A 26,281-nucleotide genomic window follows, 5' to 3' on the forward strand; every position below is an offset into this window, starting at 1 on the left:
CGGGTTCCCGAGTTGAGTGGTAAGTACTACGAGCTATCACTGGACCTAGTCTTAACAACATCTTGGATCCTGTAGTTACCTTGAGCGAATATGAGATGTTGACATACCCTCGTATAATTGACCCGGATGCTGGAGTGCGTGTAATAAACAAAGTCCTGGCGCAGGATCGTAAATCGGTAAACACCGTATTTTCGCGCCACCCTCAAAGCTGGCCAGCGCCTTGAACCTTTGATATCAGGCTTTTCTACAACTATACAGGACAAGCTTCCCAGGCCCCGGAGTATGATAACCCTACGTCGAATCTAACCGAGTCGCCAAATCTGACATTGGCACTGGTTGGCTGAATGACAAATGCCAAGACCCCACAAAGTGTTTGTGCAAGCGCCGATCATTCGCGCTTGGCCTGAGCAGCCTCAAGCGCTTGTGCCCTTGTCCAGCTCAACGACTGCCGTCAGTCCATGGCTTCCCAAGATGAAGGAAAAAGCATTCTTGCCTACTTAAGTCGTAATAAAAACAACATCGTAGCAAGACTCACGTCCCGCAGCGCATTGGATCTTTCCACTTCCACACCTTCGATTCAGCCCGATGCTCAGTCTTTTCCCGCGGGGCCGGTCGCCTCTCAGTCGCGCTCTGCCGCTGATGACGTGGTATCCTCAAACAGCCCATTGCGACACTCAGACACAGATCAACTGCCCGCCACAATTGATCCACTCGAAGGCATCGACGCGGCTACAGTCACCGCAACCGTCAGAGTTCCTCAGCCTATCACTCCTACGTCCCCAGCCATACAAGCCTTAACCAACACACTGAGAACATTGCATAGCATAGTGGAGGTTTTTCCGCCTCTACAAGCTGCTGTTGGAGGACTTTTGGCCTCCGTCGAGCACGTACAGGTTGGTGATTTGGGTCATATGCGCAGGCTTCATAGAGACCAATCCTGACTCTTGTCTAGCTGAGCTCTAAGAATCATAGCGAAATGGAGACATTGGCAAGACGGCTAACATCGCTCCTTGAGCGGCTCCGACGGTATACAGAGGAAGCCAAATCGAGCGAGGTTCCGGAATTCCTTCAAAAGGTCGCAACGTGAGTGACGCAGAACAAGTCGAATCCAGAAAGCTGACAGAATGGATAGGTCTGTCGAAGAGCAAGTGGTGATCATCCGCAGAAAGCAGAACCATCGAACTACAAGATATCTTATGGATGCGGACCAGGACGAGGAGGAAATACTACGCGGGTACAAGAACATAGCTGAGATCCTGAAGGACATAAAGGTGGGTGATAGGTATATATTGGTAAATGGCATTGCTAACATGCGGGACAGACTGAAGCAAACCTGAAAATGTGGAACATAGCCGAAGAACGGCGGGCGGTGAGCTCGAGATCGGATGTATAAATGAGAACACTGAGGTTTATTCGGTCAGGACTCTCGTCTTGCCGGTTTGTCACCTGTGGAGTCTGCGGTCTATAACTCGCTTTTGTCGCATGATGTGAATCGTAGAGCATGCACTCCGAACACCCGGTCGCAGATCTTGCTGGAGCTCGAACAGTGGTCAGTCGATTGGACGAAGCCTAACGTGTTCTGGATGAACGGAATGGCCGGCACAGGCAAGACAACGATCGCATACACCTTTGCTGAATCTCTCAAAGATTGCACTGCACTTGGCGCTAGCTTTTTTTGCACCCGTACTTCGGACGAATGCCGGGACGTGGGCAGAATTGTGCCTACTATCGCGTATCAGCTTGCACGGCGTTCGTTTTCATTCCGATCTGCGTTGCTGGGAGTGCTGGAGCAAGAGCCGAACATCAAGTCACAGTCAATCAACAGCCAGTGCCAACGACTCATCAAAGACCCTCTATCGAGAATGGAGAACGCAACGGCCGAAGGGCTTGTAGTGGTGATCGACGCGCTCGACGAATGCAGCAACGTGGATGGGGTACGAACGATCTTGGACGTACTTTTCAGAATCACTCCCACCCTGCCCCTCAAGTTCTTCGTCACTAGCCGACCCGAGCCGGACATCCGCCACAGGATCGAGGCGCAGTCTGACCGCAACCGGTCGATGTGCGTGCTACATGAAATTGAAAAGTCGCTAGTGCAGGCAGATATCGAGCTATACCTTCGCAATGAACTGGGGAACAACGTTTCTGAGGGTGATTTGATCAGACTCGCCAAGCTGTCTGGTAATCTGTTCATATATGCGGCCGTGGCAATTTGGTATATTCGGAGAAGAGGCACCACGGTAGATCAAGATCGGCTTGAGGCCATCCTGAACTCGTCTGCCGAATCGCCATACCGACTCGCACACATCGACGCTTTATATGCCACAATCCTGGATGCTGCAGTACACAAAACTGGTCGAAACGCCCGCGACCAGCAACAGATGCGACTCGTTCTCTGGACCGCAGTTTGCACACGAGAGCCGGTCGACATCGATACACTGGCAGCCCTGACCGGGATCAAGGCGATAAAGGCTGATATACTGCTCCAGCCTCTGTATTCGGTGTTACACGTGTCGCAAGCAACCAAGATGATCACCACGCTGCATGCATCGTTCCCCGACTTTATGTTTGGTGAGGCGCGGTCGACCAAGTACTACTGCGACGAAACAAAGCACAGTCAGCTGCTCGCCGAACGGTGCTTTGAGGTGATGGAAGAACAGCTGCGATTCAACATCTGTAGTCTGGAGACGTCGTTCATACCCGATAGAGAAGTGCAAGACCTAGAAGATCGGATATCAAGGTCAGTTTCGCCAACGCTGTCATACGTAGCGCACCACTGGAGAGACCATGTAGTCAAGAGCGCGCCATGTGAGACGGTGCGGGATGGACTGAAAGACTTCCTATCGCAGCGGCTGCTGTTCTGGATGGAGGTGCTAAGCCTGAAACGTACACTGGACAAAGGGATAGCCATGCTGTCGGCACTCAAGCCATGGCTAACGGTAAGGCATATGAGCAGACCAGTATCAATACGAGGCTGATGACGAGTGATAGGCCGAAGACACATCATCAGATCTGATCAGACTGCTGAGCAACTCGCGAATTTTCGTGTCAAAGTATGCTGCCGAATCTGTCTCGGAGTCGACGCCGCATATATACATCTCGGCATTGCCATTTTGCCATCAGTCAAGCTCGGTATACAAGCAGTACTGGGGTCGTACTCGGGATCTTCTGATGCTGGAAGGGTCTGCGATGGCACATAGTCAAACGGCGCTACTTACGACATGGCAGATGCCCTCGGATGCCGTCTCACTAGCATTCTCTCCTGATGGGACTCGATTTGCAATTGGATTCCAAGATGGCACAGTACATGTATTTCATGCGCACAATGGAACGGTTGCTCTTGGACCCCTGAAAGGGCATACAGAGGGGGTCCTCTCTGTATCATTCTCTCCCGACGGACTGCTGCTTGCCTCTGGCTCTGAGGACGGTACAATCCTTGTGCGAGACGCGCAGACGGGCAACCGCATATATGACATCATCGAAGGGCATGAAAGAGCAGTGACGTCAGTATTGTTTTCACCCGACGGCAAGTACATCCTCTCGGGGTCCTATGACCGGACGACGCGGATATGGGACAATGGCAACAACAGTCTCCCCAATTCCATCAAATGGCATCCTTCATGGGTTCTCTGCACGGAGTTCTCTCCTAATGGTAGGCATATCGCATGTGGCTTGTATAGCTATCAATGTCCGATTGTTGTTTACGACGCATCCACCAGGGAGTCTCTCCCTTTTCTATTCGATGCTCATCAATCCCCAGTCTTTGCAATTGCCTTTTCGCCGAACAGCAAGCACCTTGTCACTGGCCACGAGTCCGGCGATCTGCGCGTCTGGAGTCTGCAGGACAGCACCGCCACACACTCCCCACCCAAAGTACACAATGACAGAATCAGATCCATTGGGTTTTCGCCACTGGGAGACAAGCTCGTCACTGGCTCTGAAGATAGGCGCGTGTATATATGGGATGTAAAGAACGGCTACTCCAACCCTTGCCTACTTGGCACACACGACGGTTGGGTTTACTCGGCTGCGTTCTCACCCGATGGCACAAGAGTTGCATCATGCTCAAAGGACCGCACCGTCAAGATGTGGAACGCACTCGACTCGACATCATCTCACACCTCACACTCAAACACACCAACCAAGGCTATCTGGTCGGTTGCAATCTTGCCTGATGGGTCACGCATTGCCGCAGCCGGTGAAGACGAAGTGATCTACATGTTCAACACACACGATGGCACTGCCGCTCTCCAGCCGCTTGTCGCACACACTGGCGCGATCAAATCGGTGGCGTTCTCACTGGACGGCAGGTACCTCGCTTCTGGCGGCGACGACAAAGGCATATGTCTATGGGATTCCACAAGCGGCGAGCTGCTATCCGGTCCACTTCGAGGGCACGAAAAAAGGATATGGTCAGTGTCGTTCTCATCCGATAGCAGGCACATTGTCTCTGCCTCGTGGGACAAGACCATACGCATGTGGAGTGTATGGAATGGAACTCTGGTGCCCACAAACATAGTTGGAAGACACTACGGCAAGGTCTATTCAGCGGCGTTCTCCCCCGACGGCAAGCATATTGTTTCTGGGTGCGACGACTGGAAGATCCGGATGTGGGACTCGCAGACGCTATCGCTCGTGTTCGATCCGTTTGGGTCGCAGCAGCATAAAGGGCGTATTTTGTCGGTGACATTCTCACCTGATGGCAGACTCATTGCTTCTGGGTCCAACAATGGCACTATCTGCATTTACGACTCGCATAATGGCGAGTTGGTTCTTGGTCCTCTCAAGGCACATCACGACTCGGTGACTTCAATTGTCTTCTCTCCCGACGGCAATCACATCGTATCTGGCTTGGCTGATGGAAGGGTTGGAGTATGGAGGGTGGAAGATGGCGCCCCTGCATGCGAGCCACTTGAAGGACACCAAAGTTGGATTAGTTCGGTAGCATGTTCACATGACGGTACATACCTCGTCTCAGGCTCAAATGACTCGACAATCCGAGTATGGAAGACACCAGGAAGGGGCTTTATATCCGACCTATCTCAATTTACCTTCGCGGCCCCGGGTCAGAGGGAGCCCCATCGTGCAATTTTCGATGGAATGATTATCGACAACAACGGGTGGGCACGCAACCACGACTCACAGCTACTGTTCTGGGTTCCTTCTTATCTGCGCAAGCCTTTCCCCTCTCTCGAGACCGTTTATGCTATTGGACCCGAGGGCTCACTTCGAGCGGACTATAGTAAGCCTTTGCTGCTTGGGCACGAATGGCACCGATGTTTTGTTAGCTGAGAGTAAGGTGAGCATTATTGATGCGGTCGATCAATAGCCATATATTGACTTGTGAGCTGAAAACAGATACCGAAGGGTCCATAGTGTGCTTTGTAGATATTCGTGGACGTTTATGTAGCGTAGTAGTATGCATTTATTATGTTTGGCAATATAACAGTCTGCCGTCCTTCATGAGCTTTTGCTCCAATCAGGCCCCACTCGAATAAGGCCCGACGTGCTAGGTGCGCTTCTATCTAAGTACGAATCCTGTGGTGTCCTGCTTATCATGCAAGTTCCGAGTCCACAAGACGCTTATCTTTCAAGGTAGTTCACCAACCCAGAGCTAAAAGGTAAATAGAAAACTGTATTGGAAATGAAAGCCTCAGCGTGCATGCAATTAAGAATGCGATGGGGCTTATAGTATAGCGAGACAACGATCCTGCCTTCCACCAACTTTTTCCGAGTGCATATGAGTGAAACCATAGTCATCGCATAAGTCAAAATACATATGAATATACATGAAGTCATAGCACGTATAGCTCCTCCACATGGCTCGTATCTACTGTACATCTAGGGCAAAGGCATCCTACCTCAACCCGAAAGACCTTAGGAAATAGTGTCCCAGTATTTCAGTCCGGAAAACAAAATGCTTCGAATACAACTCGAAGTTAGAATCCCCAGTCGCTCTTGATTATGTCAGCTGCCTTTTCCGCAATACCGTACACGGTGCGTTGCAGATGAGCGGCGAGGTGCATCGGGATCACACTTGCGTCCACCTATCATCGTGACAGCTTTCAGAAACGAACATTAAAGAAGACTGTCCCAAAAGATCACATACCACTCGTAGATTACTCGTTCCATACACCTTCAGTTTCTCATCCACCACCCCTCCAACCGACTTGGGCGCCATCGTCGCAGTTCCAATTGGGTGGTGCAAAGTGCGGATACTAGCCTTGACCCACTTGGTGATATCTTCGTCCGACTTGATATCTGGACTAGGGTCCTGTCGGGCAACAAGCATCGCAGCCAATGGTTCGGTCTTGGCAATCTTATCGGCAAACTTGACCGACTCGACAAGGATGCTCTGGTCTATATCGGAGACGAAGCTTTAGAAAAAGTAGTATCAGGCCGCAGTTAACGCACCTATTTGTTTGGATAGATAGTTAGGGTCGATAGCTGGAGGCGACAGGGGGTCTGAGGTGTTGAGGTGCTAGCCATGACGTAAGCCGACTGATCGCGTGGCACGTGGCGGATAGAGGTCACGACTTACAATGTTTCCACGAGAGAATGGATGCTGAATGCACATGATAATCGAGATATATGACGTATTCGGCTTTGCGGGACCAGGTCCAAAGTATCCTGATGAGACCACACAGTCAGCAACACTCTCGGGAAAGCACCGACTAGTATGCTTGCCTGGGTGCAGAATAACTTCGACGTTACCCATCTTCTTCCTCAGCCACAGCTCTTGGATTCTGTACTGCTGTTTCTGAAGCATCGTAGGTTTCTCCTTCTTCACGTCCTCCCAGAGTGACCTGTGCATATGCGCAATCTTGCCAGAACTAGCAAGGGAGTAAAGGTCGATATACGATAGCATGGAGTTGGAAGCAGTCATTGGTCCGTCATGAGTCCTTTCACTGCTCTCTCGTAAGTTCCCTTTCATCGAATATCCCTTAAGCCCACTTACTACTGAGCTTCGGCAGCTGCTCTAAATGTATTGTTATACCCAAGGTTATCATAGGTGACAAAGCCTGGCTTTACTTCGTATGTGGTCGAGACCAATATATGGTCTTGGTAGTTCTCCCCAACCCCGGGAAGATCCACCTTTGGGGTAATCTGGTACTTCTTCAAGACGTCGCTGTTGCCAATACCGCTGAGTTCGAGAAGCTGAGGGGTCAGAAGAGTACCTGAAAGTCCGTTGTTAGCCTTGAAAACACCCACTGCAACGCATGATCAACTCACCAGCCGAAAGCACGACTTCCTTTTTAGCCTTGGCAGTGAATGACGTGCCCCTGAATTGAAAAGAGACGCCCCTGGCCGTAACATCTTTCCCAGAATGATCAAGTTCGATTTTGGTGGCTTGAGCCTCGGTCAATACGACAAGGTTGGGCCTGTGAGCGGCGGACTTGTAGTAGGTGTTCCCTGCATAGGACCGGATGCCGGCAGTACGATTGGTAGAAGTGGCGGCGTTGTAAATGCCGAATGTGGTTCCACTGTCAGGGTCGAGATTGGCTGGGATCCCCACCTTCATGGATGCAGCACGGTATGGGAATACAGGGTCACTGTACCAAGCTGGACACCACCCGAGTCAGCAAATCGAGCCTGTTGGCGCATGATGCGTACGTACTGTTGTAGGATCCAGCAATCATGCCTTGGGTTCCTTGACTTGCTGGAATTCCTTCTTGGTTGACCGAAGCTCTGATGGGGTCTACCATCTCGAAATGCTCCGCCTTTTTCATATAAGGTAGCAACCCTATCATGCGGGTAATCTGGGATCTAGAAATTAACTACTGAATGACTTGCCATTCCAGTTCCAGCCCTTGTTACCAAGACGCTCCCATGCTAAACAGCATACATGAATGAGCGCCCGCGAACTATAGTACCGTTGCGATGCAACTCACCATCATATTCAATCTTGGATCCCCGCCCAAATATTAGCAAACCGATGGTGCTGGATCCTCCTAACGTCTTTCCTCTTGGCAAGTTTATTGACTGGTTATTTAGGTGCTTTTGAGGGACGGTCGTGAGTCTCCAGTCGTACGTGGCATTCATCTGCAGAAATCGATTTAATACTGCAGCTAGAGCATATGGTATTGTGAGATAATGCGAACGCGATACCGGTATAAATTAATCTTACCAGGGGTATTAATAAGTGGGTCATTTTCAAAATATCGACCGGCTTCAATGACGCCTACTCGCACGTTCGAGTTTTCGGAAAGTCTGTAAAACTTTTATTAACTGGGCTGATTTCAACGTCGTGGCTTCACAGCGTACCTGTTAGCGACAACGAGCCCCGCTAGCCCCCCGCCTACTACGAGGTAGTCAAAATCGTTCTTCACAAACTCCTCTCCACTTGAAGAGAGGGTGGCTGTCGCTAAGCCAATGCAAACTAGTTGCGAGAATAGCAGTGCTAATTTCATGACGAAACTCGGAGTGGAATGGTGAATGAAGGAGTATGGTGAGGACTTGTAAGAAATCCTCTATGTGAATTTATAGATATGGAAGGTCGAATCACGACCGATCAATCCGGTCTACTCGCGCCGCCATAGGCTGTCCACATAAACGAGGTAAATGCTTGATCGTGCCGCCCAGTATATGGATCCTGAGCGTTTTTGATGATCATGCGCTAGTTATGGCCTTTGCTTGGGTTTCTAAGGATCTAGAGACATGGGGCATCGAAGCTCAGCACGAAAATCAGCTCGGAAAAGGGAAGACAGCGCAAACGGCGTACGTTATTCGTCAAGTTACGGCTGACTTTCAATCCATATCCATTTGCCTTGGTCTTGGTCTGCCATAGTTGCGTGGTGGGAGCGCCAGGAACAGGGGGAGGCACGGTTGTAATTGCAGTGTGGGCAGGAGCTTGCCCCGCCACTCCATGAATGGCCGTGAAGAGCAGCATAACTCAATTGAGTCTCCTAGAAGCGGCATTAGCTGCTGACTAAGAATCGAGTCGCCGATTGCTTCTCCCTGAATGGGTGCCACGGGCGAGACCTGGTAGCACGGCAGACTGTGGCGGTGTGATCTATTTAGAGTTTATTTTTTAGGCTACAATATTTTCTTGCGCCAGCCCTGACAACCAACCACTGTGCCCTTCGAGGCAAGTAAGCCCGTCTGTTACCTATAAAATCACATTAATGATAACCTCATCCAACTCCGCTTTGAATGGGTAAGATGAATAGGTATGATGCGAAATAATAGCTGAGTGCTAGCCGTAACCTTGCAGTACAACGGTCAGGGAATCAAAATAGGGATCTCCTTATACTAGGGCGTGCCTCGTCGGATAAATTCACTAGCTAGTGGCCCAGCTATTGCTTCGGCTTCAGCCATGAATGAGATGGTCTGACCGTCATTTGAGTCCATCAGGTGAACCAAACTGTTTCTGCACTTGCTTCTACGAACTTTTGCATATGACTTTATTTATTTTTCGAGGATGGGTCAGGGTCATCAAGCAAGACAAGCCCAAGAAATGGTTCCTTCCTGTACATGCGCTGGTGAATTTTGCTTCCACTCTGTGCTACACTTTTCTCTGGATCTCGCGCTTGTATGATACCCGCTCATGAGTCCATCTGCGAAGTGAATCATACATGATTCAAGTTAATGAATGAATTACACTTCTCTTAAGCCAATGTTGCCCACGGTATCCTTCACAAAGGGTTGCGATAGTTCAGCCCTTCTTTATTCGAACTCTATTGGCCAGGGCTGCTGTGGCAGTTATTTACAATGTAGGGACGACAAGTACATATTGCATCAGTGAGATAGTCACTCGCGCCCATCAACTCGATGTCTATGACCGAACCACCAAGCATTCAACCACGGTCGTACACCACTTGGTACTTCTCCTTATCTCAAGATAGTCTATCGTACGATGCTTTGTTACTGACACTCCTCTATAATGAATACCCGCCTCGAGGGCTCACCCTGAGAGACGACCTAATACCAAGCCCCCAAAACATCCTGTCGTGGCTATACGATGAATGGGGCTCGATCGCGATTCCAGTCGGTAGGTGGTTCGCGCCCTGAAAATCCTCGAAGAAGGGACCGATCACGAACATGACCTCCCAGCCCCTGACTCTGCACCAGGAGCGAGAAAGAAATCACATCTCGAAAACTGGGCATGTTCACAAGGAATGAATAAAAGTGAATGATTGGAATTCTCCCAGTGGGCCGGGTTTACAACAGAAGCGTAGCCATGCCGTATCGTGATCACATTGAACGGGCGAACCGTGATCATCAAACAGGCCATGACATGGGCAGTGTATTCGGAACCGAGCCTCAAAACGCTAATAGCGTGGGGAGCCAACCTGAAATGTCAGATAAGGCTGACGGCTTCCCCTGAGGTACGGACATGGGAAGTCTTGAATGCTTCGCCACTGTCTTTGATCGGACAGATACGAATAGCAGCCCTTCCGAGTTGTGGAGTGCAGTTGGCCCCCGGATACCACGTGGTGTCTTGTGGTTCCGGTGCGGCTTGTCAAGGTAACGCCGAATTCACCATTTTCAATTTAGAGTGGATAGCCACTGAGAATTTATTTGGGTTTATATGCTGGACATTTTCTTATTTTAGCTTCTCCGTTCTACAGACCGTGCATTAGTGTGTCCATGCGTTACATCAACGTGCCATATGTATTTTCCGACAAACCGGAGATATTTGCCCGAATAAAGTAAGAGTGAAAGTGAAATTCAAGAAAAGCACAGTTAAGGCTTAGCCTGGTGTTTCCGATAATCGAGGCAATAGGGCAGGCATCGCCCCCATCCTATAGCTACATTTACAGTCGGCGGCCAACATTATTACCCCTTGTAATTACCAATAGAGTGACTCTATTCAGCTGAACTCCCATGATAATTACATTGGTTGGATTATACAAGAAAGCACCAGATTTCACTTACATGTCTCCGTCTTGGTCAATATACATCTAGGTGGATCCAAAGAGCAAAGTCTTTGTTCCTTGAGAAGTGGATCGCAACAGGGAGAGGTATCTCACCATACGTGTATGCGGTTGTATGCAAATCTCGTGAGTTAGGCCGAGGGAGAAGCATCGAATTTTAAACAGAATCCAAACTTCCCTATCTTTTGTTTCGTGAAATCAGGCACACATGAGTGAACAAAATCTGGTTAGGCCCACCGGATCATCATTGTTTGTAATAAATGCTTTGCGTCACGAGTCGGTTTTATTTGGTGGCACACTATCAGCCTGCAGTATACCCGTCTTGATACGCCTGGAGGCACTTCTGCCCTGTTGGCAAAACCAAGCCGGGCACTTCGATTCACAGCCATCAGCCAAGATTCGGGATAGCGGCACCTCGTGATACTTACTCTGCGATTATGCGCCCATGCATTTATCCTGGAAGCTATAGTAATCGAAATTCTTTGAAATATGAGGGAGTAATTTATCTGTTCAGTCTCATAAACTTATAGGGGCAGATGCTAAACTCTACATTGTTGGCTGATATAGCTGGTACTGGTCGGGTATAGGTCTAAAACGCGAAGACTTTTATCAGAAACCTGATAGCCCTCTGAAGCAGCAGCAATTTCTGGTTCCCGTATTAAACAGCCAAAAATATGAATTTGTATGCACTCAGTCTCCTATTTGTTTTTATCATGCATACAATATGCCCGTAATAGTTGCGAGTGTATTCTGAGATTTCAAGTTTAATGTGGTAGTCCTTTTCTCTCCGAAACTATTGTCACTGATACTGTTACTTGATAAAGCTGTACGTACATGCTACAGGACAAAACCAATACGACACCATTAGTATCGTTCAGCCATTCTACTTGCCCCTATACTCGACTTGACGGGAGAATTTCCATTGTTTACAGGATTTAAAGTATGTGAATTGGTTTAATCAATTAGGCTCAAGCACAAGGGGCAGCATTCGTGTAGTGTGACAAGCTTCAAGCAATGGCGCTAGCCGTTCATTGTAGTGCGTCGGCATTGTTGAGATCTTGACTGGCAGACGATTGCTCAATCACAGGTGACATACTGTAAGCAAAAGGGACTCGTTTAAGTAGTTCGATAAGTATGAGCGCTTGAGTGAGCACGCGCCCGCCTCCAACCAGTCCATGGAGGCTGGACGCAGACACGAGTCCGGGAGGCACGTGATAGGATCCCAGGGGCTATGTCACGTGTAGGCTGGACGTTCTTCCCATCGGCCACGTCGACTTGGAAATAATAACTGCGGGGAGCGCTCAAACAGTCTATGTAGTCACCCGCGGAACTCAACCTCGTCCAAGAGCCCCTTGCTCAACACTTTCTTTCTTGATTTGTTCCTAGATTTCGAGTACGATGTTATTGGCCCTTACTCTTACCACAGTCTGCCTTTTTCTCGTATTGGTGAGTATGCGGATATTACCATAATATCTCCGATTATGATGACACTGCTATCATCCTTGTTCTTCGAGTTTTGGGATGCTTTGCTTCGCCAGAACGACGACGACACTACCAAAGCCAGAGCTTATGCTCCTCACTGAATCACCCTATCCCCGATTATTGCTTGTTTTATGAGAGTTACTGACGTGTTTATTCTATAGGTGTATATCCTGCTCGTGGTACTTTCACCCTCTATACCAACCCCGGGCCCAGAAGCATTCAAGTACCGCTCAAACTCGGAACCTACCATCGCATATCCTCTCCCCTCCTCAACCGCACCAGCAGAATGTGACTTGTCCGTTGTCATTCCGGCTTACAATGAAGCAAAGCGACTCCCGCCCATGCTTACCGAAGCCCTCAATCACGTACTCGGAAACAAGCTTTGGCGGAGCGTTGAATTCCTAATCGTTGATGATGGGAGTAAGGATAATACCGCAGACGTCGCGCTCGAATTTCCTGTCCTGAAGACCCGAAGTCTTCAGTCAACGTATCAATTCGAGTAGTTAAGCTTCCTCAAAATAGCGGAAAAGGATCGGCGGTCAAGCACGGGATGTTACACGCTCGAGGCGAACGCATGCTCATGGTCGACGCCGACGGTGCTTCGAAATTCTCCGACCTTGACAAGCTCTGGGATGCAATGGACAATGGCGCTGACGTTGTTTGCGGGAGTCGTGCCCATCTAGTTGGGACAGATGCGGTTGTCAAGGTACGTCGCACAGCCTTCGTGATGGCGGTGCCGGTCATCTCACCGTATCATTTATAGCGCTCCTTTATCAGAAATACATTGATGTATGGCCTCCATACACTGCTCCGTTTCCTCGGAGTTTCACATATCAGGGATACGCAATGTGGCTTCAAGCTTTTTACGCGTCCAGCTGCCCATACGCTCTTCCAAACGTTGCATATACCTCATTGGATTTTCGATGTGGAATTGCTCGTGGTCGCGCTCATGTGTGGAATGAAGACTGATGAAGTCGCTGTTGGGTGGCATGAAGTCGCAGGTTAGCAATTTTCTCGGATCTACCGTCCCCTTTTTACACATGCCAATCTAATCGCTATATTCAGGCTCTAAGATAAACATTCTGTGGGATACGCTTGAAATGTTACGTGACTTGCTTGTTCTGCGCGCCAACTACGTCACAGGGCGCTGGAAGGTCGTTCGCGTCGACAATGCGCAGACAAATGGAAGCGCGGGGAACGGTCATGTGACCGACTTGGAGAACAAGTCAGCTGCTAATTTGCGTCGACGAGTTGTGGACGCTACACAAAAGTAAAATACATGAACTGCTGAGGTGTTATTGATACCAGTGTGAATAAATATCTATTGTTTTTCGCATTAAGACATGACGCGCCCGCAATCGAGACGAATTAGCATCGGATTGGATGTAGGCTACATGCTCCAATTACCTTCAGCGCTGAAACCGAATCCGATTCGTTGTGATTCATTATATTTGTCGACGCAGCCCTGTGTCTATTGAGCTATAAGTTGCGGGACCGCGTTGTCGCGATCTCAAAATATTTGTTGATTAATACGCATTCAACATAAGCACCATTGTCCTTGGTGTATCCTCTTTTCCTAAATGCAAGCCCAACTTGGCCCAATACACGCTGCTTACATAGTAGCAGCGTTTGGGCTCCGTGTTCTACATTGCAATTACACCTACTCACCTTGTTTATCTTAGTATCACATTCTTACCTTAGGTTTATTAAATTATGATTTTGCCCAATAGATATTAACAAGTAATTGACGAGCTTCCCAAAATATGGGTAGAGGTGGAGTTGGTGTTTGACCATCTCAAACCTCTATTAGCGAACAATCACTTTTATCAATCTCTTAAATGCGCGTGTTCTATTTGAGTACCAATATCATATCCGACCTGATTTCTAACAGTGCCTGCTTACTTGTATGCGCAAAACTTGTCGGTAAAAGTGTTAGTGTATTGCTGGAATCGATTATTTCCCGCGTTGGACTTCAAGTATCTTCCTATGGCTGACTCGTCTTATCCTAGTTCTGACGATACCAATGGTCTTAGTACTATATTGGTACAAAAATGGATGGCCAGCTGGGAGAAGCTTAGAAAAGAGTGTGTTTATGTTTATACGTGTATGCCGAATGGGTAAATGGGTGGATATTACATATTGGTGCTATATGAGATGCCTCACTACACGCTTAATACGATATTTCAACACATCAACTGGTACACAGCTCCTTGAACTTGCGCAACCTGTACTAGTGCCCCCAAAAAATATTGTACCTATCTACAAGTTTTATTAATGCATGAAGTGGTAATTCAGAAGTTGTGATGGAGTGTTGGTCAATTTATATTTCATGCAACACTTGTTGTGGGCACTAGTACTTCTGAAATTGATTATAGAGTTTATTTCAAGTCCCGATCGCCTTGCTGATTCACACCCTTGAAATTCCGTGGGCTTCCTATGAATCAGATGTTATGACAAGCTCTCTCGGCGGCTCTCTGCTATGTCCGGGTCATGATCAGAATTGGAAACTTCGACCGTATGCACGCGGCCCGGTAACTTCACAATAGAGAATTACAATGTCTCCATCCGTAGATATTTCTGAGCGCGTGTCGCCCTTTGTCGCCAATCTCAAGTCAACTTCTATTACTAGAAGCCGCCACCTGTATCTGCGAAACCTCCAGTGCGTCCTTCAGAGCTTGCGGTATGTTACCTAAAACACCAAACGTTTGTGGCTATCCAGACCTCCCGGTATGGTGTTTACCAAGCTAGTACCCGTTTAAACTTGAGGATTCTCCTTTGTGTGCACATGTGCTTGTGTAAGGAATTATTTTTGGCCTGCAACGATAAACCCCTGTTTTGTGTGAACTTGTTAGGAATAGATAATAAATTCAAGGTGTTATGTATTGTTCTGTTCCTTTCCATTATTGGGTGGTTGACACCTAGAACGTTAACTCTAAATCCGTGCCCGTCACTCATCAAATCTATAGGCCCCATAATTCACCGGATAAAACTTGCTGACGTCGTGCTACCGAAACACATGAGTCAATGTAGATCTAGATTTATTTGGGAAGGTATAATCCCATTCTCTCGTTTTGAAATTGAAGTGAATTAGTATATCAGTGTCATTTGATGGCTGCCCGAGGACACGCGGGGGGAAGAAGTCCCTACACAAAATTAGTTGGGAACACAAGCGCCAGCGAAAGCTTTTTTTGGTGGGCGAGTATCCTATTCTATCTGCATCTCTCCAAAATTTCTTGGATTCTTTTAAACATTTCTTGTCAATACAACTTACAACATCAAACTATCAATATCGAGCTTCAACCTGTGCGTATCAGCTCACGAGGAGATCTAGTGAAAGATGATGATCTTAAATCCACAGCCATGTTGAGAAAATATTACTGTTCTACCGATAACTAATGCGCCATGGATACTTTCAAGCGAAATATAGATATGGAGTTCTTACCTTCATGGTCTATAGCAGCTAATGAATCCTAAAGCACCAAACAATAGTCAGATAGCATAAATGGTTGCGTAAATGAGTGCTTCCTTCAGGCAAGTTGTTTGGATACCATACGGGACGGGCAACTATGTCCTCATTATAAGGATATGTTACACTTCAATGAAAGTTTCCTATTCACTACACATGCACTATCAGATTCGACAAAATCATTTTCACCGCTCTTTGAAGAGTATCGTTGGCCACATAGGAATTTTCTATGGTTACGCATACAAATCCAGAAGACACCGAAATCGGGCAAGCAAGAGTGAATCATAGGGTTGCATATAAAGAGCAGGTTTATCGTATGAAGCGAGAGAAAGCACATACGTAGAGCGGATAGTGTTGGCGAGAGGCGATCTCATTCTCACTCTGATGCATTATGGAATATGCATACAGGCAGTGTGGATCATGATTAGGGCTTATCCGTTCAGTGCGCCGCAATAAAGATCAGCGCAACGAAAAGGTTACCTAATAATCACCAGGTATCAATGAAAATAGTCTATAATAGATAGTTATTCGATGCTAGTATAACCTCGGATACGGTCTAACGATATTAAAGCACACGCAAAACCAATGCTAGTGTGCGTGGCTAAGAATTCAGTATAACAAATGAAATCAAAGCCCACGCTCAAAATCATCCATAAGCTTGACAGAGTCCAATGTATGTTTACTGTATGTGATATATGGATGTATGATGTGACAATCAACGTTACACTCAGTATCAAAACAGGATCATACCCCCTATTGCTAGTTGATCCCGTGTCGGAGCAAGAGCAACACGCTCGTCGAGATTTATTACCAAATTTCGAATTTCCTACTAATCGAATTGATGCACCAGTGATCGGACTAGCAAACTCGGAGAACCACCCGCAAGTCTGATATAAGTCAACTTAGCAAACAGTATCGAATACTGCACGTCGAGCCTATTTGGCAGTGCAACCTTCCTAATCATATTACCGCATCCTCAAAACATTTCAAAACTCATCAACTGTAATTATCCGAGAAGGGTCATCGGGTTGAAAATCTGTCTATGCAAATTCGAGACGGCATACCACGATGCTGCAACATACGTATCATACAATCATTGAGGTTGCGTTTAAAGCTATGTAGTATGCTTGCCAAACTTTATGCTTGTAGTTGGGATGATATTGATTTGTACCATACAAACCGCTGACTTAAACTCAATTGTGGCGCGGGTAATCTCTCACTACGTATTCTGTTCGAGATCATCTTCTGGCGCAATTTGCATTGATTGATAAGCTCTCCAGTAAGGAACATTGACTAAATTGTGAATCTATCGCTCCTATAAGGATACCAAATATGGCAATTCGATCGCGCTCCGTCTTATGCCTTGGGAACAAAACTGTAAACTCGGTCCGCCGAGCGGCGAAATGTATTGAATTACGGCAGAGGGTTAGAATTCGAAGTCGACGAGCAGGAGGCATTCATTCGGAATGGGACGCCGGGACTTACTCCGGGTCGCTGGTGTGATAGCAATGTATATAAACCAACTCGCGGCCACATCATCCAGACATCATCCAGCTACTTTGCTACCACTTTAGATCCATCGTCGCATTGAAATTGACTTTATCTCATTTCTACTACCCTACGCTCTCCCTTTTCAAGATGGTCCTTGCTCGCTACGGTGAATCTGTGTCTCAGCAGGACGCAAATTACTCGGAGAGTCCATCACCATGCCGTTCTCTGGCAAGGTTGCTAAGTCGCGCTTTTTCAAGGCAGGTAAGCTTTATTACTATCTTAATTACGCCTCGATTAAGTACAAGTCTCTACCGCAGCTCTCACTGAGCGCATGTCTTCTTGGGATCAGCACGATCCCTCTAAGCGAGGTGTTCCTCCCGAGCGCCTCGTCAGACTATACGAGGAATGGGGGAAAGGTGAATGGGGTATAATCGCAACAGGTAACGTCATGGTCCATCCGGAGCACCTTGAGGCTGCTGGAAATGCCATCCTGTATGCGCCTCACGAGACTCCGGAAAGGATCGAACAGTTCAGGAAGATTGCCACCGCAGGAAAGGCACACGGAAGCCTGATGGTCATGCAGCTATCGCATGCCGGTCGGCAGGTACCACTATTTGTAAACGCTCACCCTGTGGGTGCGAGCGATATCCAACTAGGTTATAGGTAGACTATTTTACTCGATGAGAGATCATGGAAGAGATGTGCTGAAACCCAAATATAGCATGGGCAAGGACTTTGGTAAACCAAGGGCGCTCACTGTCCCGAGATCAAGGAGATTGTGAATCAGTTCGCCTATGCGGCCGATATCGCTCATCGTACGGGGTAAGTGAGACCGGAGCCGTTAAATAAACGTAGCCCTGAGACGCTTTGTTAGATTCGATGGAGTTCAAATGCACGGAGCGCACGGATACCTTATTGCCCAATTCCTGTCAGCCGTGACCAACAATCGGACTGATGAGTATGGAGGATCGAGCCAGAAGGTGAGTGCGCATATAGCTACCCGTATGCAGTGGCACATTAACACTTGAATCCAAGCGTGCTCGGTTCCTAAAAGAGATCGTGCTTGCTATCCGCGAGAAGGTGCCAGATCCAACATTCATGATTGGTGTAAAAATCAACAGCGCTGAGTTCCAGAGCGCTGGTATCAAGGTACGCAACGAGGTAGCACATTGAAGATATTTTTTGAGTAATTTCCAAACTAGCCCGCCGATGCGGTAGAATTATGCCTTGAGCTAGAAGCCTTGAACCTCGATTTCGTAGAGCTGAGCGGAGGCAACTACGAAAAATGGATTGCTTCGACCAAGACTACACGCCAAGAGATAGTACAAAGCGCCGTGAGGCATTTTTTACCGAGGTAGGTACGCCTGACAACTACAAGCTCAATCGCTGACCCAGTCAACAGTTTTCGGAAGCCATTGTACCTCATCTTACCAAGATCATCCCATATGTAACTGGAGGCTTCCGGTCTGCTGCTGGAATGGCGGATGCGGTCCGTGCTGGTAGTTGTGCAGGGATTGGACTAGGGCGTCCAGCAACATCCGACCCGTATCTACCCAAAGAGATCATCTCGGGAGAAGTCTCCGGTGCTACCTTAAGTCGGTTGCCCCCTGGAGATTTTTGGGCGCAGGGCGAGGCCTCTGGGAGTCAAGAAGAGTCCATTGCCAGGGGGTTTCCCGTGTTTGATCTCTCCGACCCAGAAGTCGCGGCGAATTATCTCAAGCGGACCACTGAGTTTCATCAGCAAATGGAGTTGGACTTTGAAAAAAGGGATCGTGGGAGCAGGATTTGTTGTTTTCAACGAATGAATCATCTGAAAGTTTTATACTAGAAGAAAGGCTCTGTATGGCTTTGTTTTATATAGAAAAGAAATGATGATTTACTGATGCCTAACAATAGACATAAGAAGCGCACGGCGCCTACAACTTGTCCACAGGCGGATCCGGGTTCGTTCGCCGGCTTCCGGTGTCAGACTCAGACTCACAGGCGAAATATGCTCGTTAGTGTGGGGATCGACCCGCAGACAAATATCGTGTCGTGCTATCCATCTTTGACACATACGGGAAATTATGCCCGAAGATCACGGAGTTAACACCTAACTACTGTTTAGAATGATGCGGAGGCTTTTCCGCTGGGGGTCATGGTGAAGTACGTATGACGAAGATATTGCAGTGTGCGGCTAGATATCCGCACCATGGGCGGTATCTGCACATTATTTATACCCGTTCTCCCGGTCGACCTGACTTCACTGCACTTCTGAATATTCACCTATGGCACCAACAGCAAACGGCTCTGCCAACTTCAACGAAATTCCCGAACGTCATGTCAATGATAACACCGTAGCATACGGGTCCAGTTCCATCGACCTTGAAAATGTTCCTCTTAACGGTGGCATACTTGTGAAGACCCTGTACCTTTCAATTGACCCTCACATGCGTCTCTGGATGGAGGAGTCTAAGGGTGCTTCCACAGGCCCCAGCTATGAGCTCGGTAAACCGTAAGCCTTTCCAGTGAAGCTTCGCTACCGATCGTTGATAAACTACAGGATCTGGGGTATTGGTATGGCGTTAACACTACGATCTGAGAAAGATGGCATCCATCAAGGGGACGTTGTCTACGTGCAAATTTATCGTAGGTCAAAGTCCACTCAATCCCGAATTGTGTTCTTAACCGCCCATCATCAGCGTTCCAGGAGTACAATGTTTTGAGCGCAGAAACTCCTTTGCGAGTGATCCGACCAGAGCCTGGAATTCCACTCTCGGCGTATGTAAATGTCTTGGGGATGCCAGGTAACTATCTCGAATCTTTAACCCAGAACACATGATAAACACATGACAAATCCCTTCACGCTTAGGCCAGACTGCATTTTATGGGCTGGAACTCATGGAAGTCCTAAGTCTGGGGAAACAATCTATGTATCTGCCGGTGCAGGGACAGTTGGATCGTAAGTACAAACTCTGGTATTATCGCTGGTCCCCCGACTCACCAAATAAATAGAATCGTATCCCAGCTAGCGAAAGCGAAGGGTTTGAAGGTTATCGCATCCGCAGGCTCAAATGAAAAAGTCGAGGCTATGAAACGGATGGGTGTGATGTTGCATTCAATTATAAGACCGAGCAAGTTGTGGACGTGCTAGCTAAAGAAGGTCCCATTGATATATATTGGGATCATATTGGTGGCCCCCAGCTTGAGGTGTGTCGATTTGTTGCACCGATTTTGTTTTATCTGACGCTGTTGGTTAGGCGGCTATTGGCGCTTGTAACCTTTACGCCCGCATCATTGTATGCGGGGCTTTGCTGGCTTTTAATAATGCTCCGCCACATCATGTCAAGGTATAATAATATATTTCTTCAAAACTGAATTCCAGGTACTAAATTCTCATATAGAACCTCGCTGAGATCCTGTACAAAAGGCTTCGGGTTCAGGGATTCATGTACTGGGAGGCTGAATCTCAAATCGAGGGGCACAACAATAACCCAGTAAAATTTATTAGCACGATGACACCACTGGTCAAATCTGGAAAGATAAAATGGACAGAGCAAGTGTTCGATGGGATCGATTCTGTCAATCGGGCAGTTGCCACAGCTCTAACAAGTGGTAATGCCGGAAAGGTGGTGGTCAAAGTTGCAGACCTCTAGCATAAACGTTGTCATAACCCATGTAGATGTCTCACCCAAATGTCATGCCCAGGTGAAATATGATAATATGGTGTCCAGGCTAGGCGGTATAAAACTGCTTCGTTGAATAATCCCTATTTAGTCGACTTTCTTGGTAGACTGAGTTCAATCACACTTGCAAACGTGACTTTGGGTTGTAACTTACCCTATAGTCAACAGTGAGCTTTGCCTTAAACACATAAAAAAGCGCATATAATTCATGGGGGCTTTATACACAGACACACGTACATCATGACTACTAACCACATCCATGCATACACATGTGAAAAGGCACCATCATAAACTTCTCATCGTTTTCCCCCATAAAGGCTTTTCGTCCATCCATTAGTTCCAGTCGATACGCCTCGGCTTCTGTTTGGGTCATAAACCCACCAGCAAAGGTATGTATACGGTCGATTGTCTTGGGGGAAAACTTGCCAAAGGCTGCTTTCAGAATGGGATTCGTGGCAATCGGCAATACGCGCCATTCTTTCTGCTGCAACGACACAACTGTTGTCAACGGCCTTTGCAACACAGGATCAACCAAGGGCAGTGCAACTATCTTCCTGTGCTCTGGCCTGGATTTGTTGGCAAGTTCGAACGGGGAGGCACGGTGTTGATAGGTGGCAGGGACCGCAGTGCACCTGTCTTGGCAAGTGATCACGGACCCGAGTTTGTTGACGCGTGGATCACTCCTAGGTAGGTAGATTTTAGTAGGCACTCCATATGCGTTTGCGCGTGGGGACACGCACCTTGTCATTCCCCACGTCAACTTGCATCCTTGGTCATCATCATCTTCACTTGTCACGCACCTCTACACCCAACATTTTGTTGCGCAGGTTAGCGTAGCCCTCAAGCTCTTGAAGGACATAGTCGATGTGTGGCTCCTTCATCAAAACCGCCTAATCCGTTGCCTCTTTCCGCCACTTGGCTACTATATCAGCATTGCTATGCTGGGCCCACCAGGGCGGTTTACGGCAATTTTCAGCGGACAGGCGCGTCATTTCACGTTCTACAAGCTGAGAATGAACAACATGTGGTCAGTGCGGGTGATAGCTGGTTGATACAGGTAGACATACCATCTTTACACGCGGCATACCAAGTATTCCATCATCTATGTTGTTTCCATATCCTTTGGAGAGTGATTCATTGTATAGGCTCTGCATGGGCAGGACGATTGTCTAGAGGAAAGTGATGGGTTGGGAGTAGCCGAAGGTGGTGTACATGTAATATGGTTTGACGTTTTTGGGTTCGTATGTGTGCCGTCTAATTTACATCAAGTCTAAGCCATTACATGTGGAGTTACTCCAGCGCATGACTTTCTGAGACCTAACTCCTGCATTTCGGTGAGCGGTGAGTTTTCAGGGACCGAGGACCAGATAAACAGGGTATTGGCGCCAGTGCTGGACATGGTCGATCAAACGAATGCAATATGTCACGTGCCACTCGTGCAAGGAGTCAACCCCTGACCTTGCTAACCTTGTCCATCCCTCCACCGCCATTCCAGCGTATTTTTCCCTTTTTTTACTCTCAATGGCACCCTCTCATCCTTATAGTGAGTGGGAACTATCGACGGACTTCTTTTCAAACTGACTGGTATAAATAGGCCGTATTGGTGGTTTATTTGGTCTGTGGCCATATACGCGGAGGCATAAATTTTGGTGCTCCAGACCTCATTCTGTTGTCTAAAGACCGCGTCGACCCGTTCATCGTACCATCTCAGGCTCGGGATGGGACGGAACGGATACCAACCAGCGTATATAACTGCCGTCCCTCGGTGCCGAGTCTCCCATCTCCCATCTCCCACCTCCACCCGCCAGCGCTTATTACCCACATACACTCGATCCATCCACAAACACCAAATTCATACTGGACACACAGCATGGTCGCAGCTATCCCCACTCGCAAGCAGCAGCAAACTCTCGGCTGGGAGTACCATTTGCTCTTCACTCGCTTCTGCGAGCTCGCATCCACCCCTAGCCATCATGCCTTTGCTCACATCCCTCCGCCGACGTCCTTTCCCCAGACTCAGTGGCTGCTGCGCTCAAGTTCCAAGCAGAAGGTATGGATGAATGAGAACATGATGCAGGGCATCGAGATGCTCGCACACACCCTGGACCAAGACTGGCCAGACTGGGCGGTGAGTCGTCGTGTTGTGCATATATCGTCATTCCAAGTTGCTTATCGTTGCCTCTGGTGCAGGCCACTAGTACAAACGTGCTCGGACTGCTGCTGAGCGACCTGTTCGTGGACTTCTACCCCTGGCTGGAGAACCTGGCCGTGCACCAGACCTCGTGCAGCACCCTGCTGCGGTTCGAGCGACACATGTTCAACCAGGCACAGCTGCGGCATACATGGCAGTGGTGGCGACACAACCGCCAGACAACTCCCGGCGCGTGCTTCAGGCCGTCGGTGACTGGAAAGAACGAGAAGGTGGTGATGCCGCGGCACCCGGTCAACTCGAGGACAGGAGTGACATATACGTGGAGGGGATACTGGGACGTCGAGTCGAAGAAGGAGTGCAGCGGGGAGGAGGTGGGCGAGGAGGACTGGGTTGTGCTCGAGTGATATGTGGTTGAGCAGAGTGGGATTTGGATAAAGGGGGCGTATGACTAGCGTGTATCTCTAGCAACATGTTGTATTACTACGCAAGATATAAACTGACGAAATCGAGGATCAACTCGTATCATGAAGGCATAAACTCGTATTTCATGGTCAGAAGATCTACATCGCTTCTCATCTATTGTATTGCTTTGACATTTGTCTAGCGATCATAAACGCAAATCGACAGAGATGTACAAACGTGCCCTGTTCGCAGCATATAGTGCCATATTTATCGGACACTGAAGCTGATATGGACTCTGATTTATATGCCGTAGCACGTGTTAGGTCGCAAACTGTCTGAGATGGGCCCGCTCAATTCTTGGTTTATATTGCTGATTTCTGACGGTCGGGTGCCAGAGGCTTCTACAGAACCATAGATTAAATTCAGGACGGGTGATCAGTGGTTGGGTGAACGGGTGTGCGGCGCAGGCAGGCCAGCACATCGTCCTGCGTCCAAATTCTTCAAAAGCGTCATGAGACTAGAATAACGTATTTAGAGCAATAGTGTGTAAATTTCCATAAAGGATCAATACAACGAGGAGCGGAAATGAAGTCGGTCGAGACGCGACCTGAAAGCGTGAGCTAGGCGCGGCATTTCGAGCCGACGTTCCTCTCCTACACAAGAGTATCGGCCCTTACCGTAATCCATCTCTATCGCCTCCTCGACCATCCTCCTGATGTGCATGTCTGATTCGTCCGCTGCGGGCTGACTTGGTGCCTGACGGAGCGACATGCCAAAGTGCTGCTGGCTTCTATTCGAGTTGCGGGATGCTATAACAAGCTGGGGGGGGGGGGGAGGGGGAGTAAACGAGTACCTAACTCACTTGTGCATTCAATGAGTCACAAACCCGAACGTCGTCGATGCCCTGAGCATAAGTTCAGACCTTTGCATCCAGCACAAGTAGCGCCGACATCCCCGATCTGTTTCCTTGATTCGTACTGTTTGATTGGCTGTTGATTGATCGCTTGGTTGACTGGGAAACCCGCATACGCCTATTCAATTTGCGACATTTCGAAAGACAGTTCCTCGACTCAGTCCTACAGTTAGAATCACACAGGCCGCCATGCAAAAGTGAAGGATCGTGCCATGGCCATATCGAATTCGTGGCTATAACTCGGAAGCATGGAGGGGGACGTATGTGACTCACACGCAGCCAGAGTATCTCGTGACTATCATATCGTTGAAGCTGTTGAGTGTCGAAACTTAGATAGCGCAGAGATTGCGGCGAACATACTCCACAACACGTCCGCCATGATGCTTGATGAGACAAGAGACATCCGGGATATATAGGCGCCGAAAAAAGGGCGGTGTTTTCGTTGCCTGGCTGTTAGAAAGTATCATTCTTTTTGATTTCAACAAACTAAGGATTGTTGCCAAGTAGCATTCGGTCGTAGCACTGGAACAAACTATCGCTGGGCATGAATAGCCAGGTCAAAGTACATACTATTTATTATATAAATATCCACTCACCCAGAGTCAATCAAAAAGCGTTCAGCACATTCCGTAGTTCGCACCCGAACCCCCCCCTCTTGACACATACCCACGGGAGTCAGCGAAGCTTTGACGAAGCTATATTCTCGCCATTTGCGTAGATTCGAGCCATCATGTTAGGGATAGTTGAGTACGGTGAATTGGCTATCTGTTGTGACCTGCTACTCTGACACCGTATCAGTTGCCGTATCGTAGATGGGGATGCAGTAGACACTCCTTCGACATCACATGAGCATGCGTGTTGAACGCTGTACCAAACCAGATCGGGAGTAGGCGGCCTCGTTTCGTAGAAAGCATAAGAGATTAACAGTTATGAACAAAATAATTCGGAAGTGATGCGGACCCTTTGCGTCTGGACTCGGACAGCTTTTGGAGTTGTGTATTTGCGTTCAAGAGACGATCACCAGTGTAGTGAAAATGTTGTTCCAGTGTATATAGATTGTGTGACATAGGTTATTGTGCTGTACCGCTGAATATGGACACACAACTCAGACATAAACATCGAGCGTTCAATATGCGTGGATATCGACGTCGAAACTGAGTGATGGGTGGGCGTCTAGAGAGACCCTAGCCTGGCCAAACAAAGTGACAGCAAAGCTTGATTATAAGCCCCAGCCCGATCTTCTGATCGATCCACGATCGAGTCAGATTCTGATAGTAGTCCAACAGTTCTTCAGTTCTCTCGCATATCATGGATGTCAGGAACGCATACGCTCTGCAGTACCGGAAGACTGACAGGAAGTTATCAAGATAGAGAGATCCTAACACTTTGAGCGGCCACAAACGCCAATAAGACATCAGACCGACTCTGATATCAATTCAAGTTGACCAGCCATAAGGCATTATCCTCTTACTTTTGATCGATAGTGCTTCGGTTTGCTAAGACCTAATCTTTCTGAGCCCGGTTAGAACGTGGCTCAAATGAAACCATATGATACCTGCAAAAAGGTGTCTGCCACACTGGGACCGAATAAGATACATGCACCCCGTGTTCATGAGCTTACGTATGACTCTGATCATTAAGGTGGACGACAGCAATTGCCCACCACCTAACCCGCGGATGTGCGCTTTTACTTGGCGCTGAGGCAAAAATTCACGATGAATGCCTATTTTCTCGCCAACTAAAGCGAATTCAAACAAAAAACGTGGTAAAGTTACGCGAAATTTGTGTAGCAGCATACGTATCTAGTTTATATCCCGTTGGTGGCATTGTTCA

General features: G+C 48.1%; 7 protein-coding genes across 7 annotated transcripts; 4 read left to right on the forward strand and 3 right to left on the reverse strand.

Moving 5' to 3' along the window:
* Positions 1–458: 458 nt before the first annotated feature.
* Positions 459–5,292, forward strand: RhiXN_05441 (peptidase C14; the record flags this gene model as incomplete). Its single annotated transcript, XM_043325257.1, has 6 exons — positions 459–893; positions 953–1,083; positions 1,133–1,271; positions 1,322–1,369; positions 1,422–2,939; positions 2,992–5,292. 6 exons carry the CDS (start codon positions 459–461, stop codon positions 5,290–5,292), a joined length of 4,572 nt encoding a protein of 1,523 aa, XP_043177676.1.
* Positions 5,293–5,939: 647 nt separating this feature from the next.
* Positions 5,940–8,411, reverse strand: RhiXN_05442 (GMC oxidoreductase; the record flags this gene model as incomplete). The annotated part of the gene is made up of 12 exons (XM_043325258.1): positions 5,940–6,047; positions 6,110–6,360; positions 6,415–6,481; positions 6,542–6,630; positions 6,676–6,908; positions 6,959–7,178; positions 7,234–7,563; positions 7,619–7,744; positions 7,819–7,833; positions 7,893–8,069; positions 8,129–8,211; positions 8,266–8,411. 12 exons carry the CDS (start codon positions 8,409–8,411, stop codon positions 5,940–5,942), a joined length of 1,845 nt encoding a protein of 614 aa, XP_043177677.1.
* Positions 8,412–8,617: 206 nt separating this feature from the next.
* Positions 8,618–8,890, reverse strand: RhiXN_05443 (uncharacterized protein; the record flags this gene model as incomplete). The annotated part of the gene is made up of 2 exons (XM_043325259.1): positions 8,618–8,650; positions 8,723–8,890. The coding sequence occupies 2 exons, from the start codon at positions 8,888–8,890 to the stop codon at positions 8,618–8,620; spliced, it is 201 nt and encodes a 66-aa protein (XP_043177678.1).
* A 3,385-nt stretch (positions 8,891–12,275) lies between these two features.
* Positions 12,276–13,633, forward strand: RhiXN_05444 (glycosyltransferase family 2 protein; the record flags this gene model as incomplete). Its single annotated transcript, XM_043325260.1, has 5 exons — positions 12,276–12,323; positions 12,521–12,779; positions 12,863–13,065; positions 13,123–13,360; positions 13,425–13,633. 5 exons carry the CDS (start codon positions 12,276–12,278, stop codon positions 13,631–13,633), a joined length of 957 nt encoding a protein of 318 aa, XP_043177679.1.
* Positions 13,634–17,531: 3,898 nt separating this feature from the next.
* On the forward strand, positions 17,532–20,951 carry RhiXN_05445 (NADH:flavin oxidoreductase/NADH oxidase; the record flags this gene model as incomplete). Its single annotated transcript, XM_043325261.1, has 15 exons — positions 17,532–17,577; positions 17,634–17,947; positions 18,083–18,138; positions 18,191–18,296; positions 18,352–18,465; positions 18,519–18,650; positions 18,719–19,088; positions 19,597–19,810; positions 19,859–19,944; positions 19,998–20,076; positions 20,129–20,257; positions 20,311–20,399; positions 20,450–20,505; positions 20,556–20,645; positions 20,700–20,951. 15 exons carry the CDS (start codon positions 17,532–17,534, stop codon positions 20,949–20,951), a joined length of 2,133 nt encoding a protein of 710 aa, XP_043177680.1.
* A 1,443-nt stretch (positions 20,952–22,394) lies between these two features.
* RhiXN_05446 (uncharacterized protein) lies at positions 22,395–23,548 on the forward strand (the record flags this gene model as incomplete). The annotated part of the gene is made up of 4 exons (XM_043325262.1): positions 22,395–22,524; positions 22,576–22,596; positions 22,661–23,109; positions 23,180–23,548. The coding sequence occupies 4 exons, from the start codon at positions 22,395–22,397 to the stop codon at positions 23,546–23,548; spliced, it is 969 nt and encodes a 322-aa protein (XP_043177681.1).
* A 422-nt stretch (positions 23,549–23,970) lies between these two features.
* RhiXN_05447 (uncharacterized protein) lies at positions 23,971–24,306 on the reverse strand (the record flags this gene model as incomplete). Its single annotated transcript, XM_043325263.1, has 2 exons — positions 23,971–24,052; positions 24,107–24,306. The coding sequence occupies 2 exons, from the start codon at positions 24,304–24,306 to the stop codon at positions 23,971–23,973; spliced, it is 282 nt and encodes a 93-aa protein (XP_043177682.1).
* Between the last annotated feature and the right edge of the window lie 1,975 nt (positions 24,307–26,281).

The sequence above is a fragment of the Rhizoctonia solani genome, chromosome 2, assembly GCF_016906535.1.
Source record: "Rhizoctonia solani chromosome 2, complete sequence".
Classification (NCBI taxonomy): domain Eukaryota; kingdom Fungi; phylum Basidiomycota; class Agaricomycetes; order Cantharellales; family Ceratobasidiaceae; genus Rhizoctonia; species Rhizoctonia solani.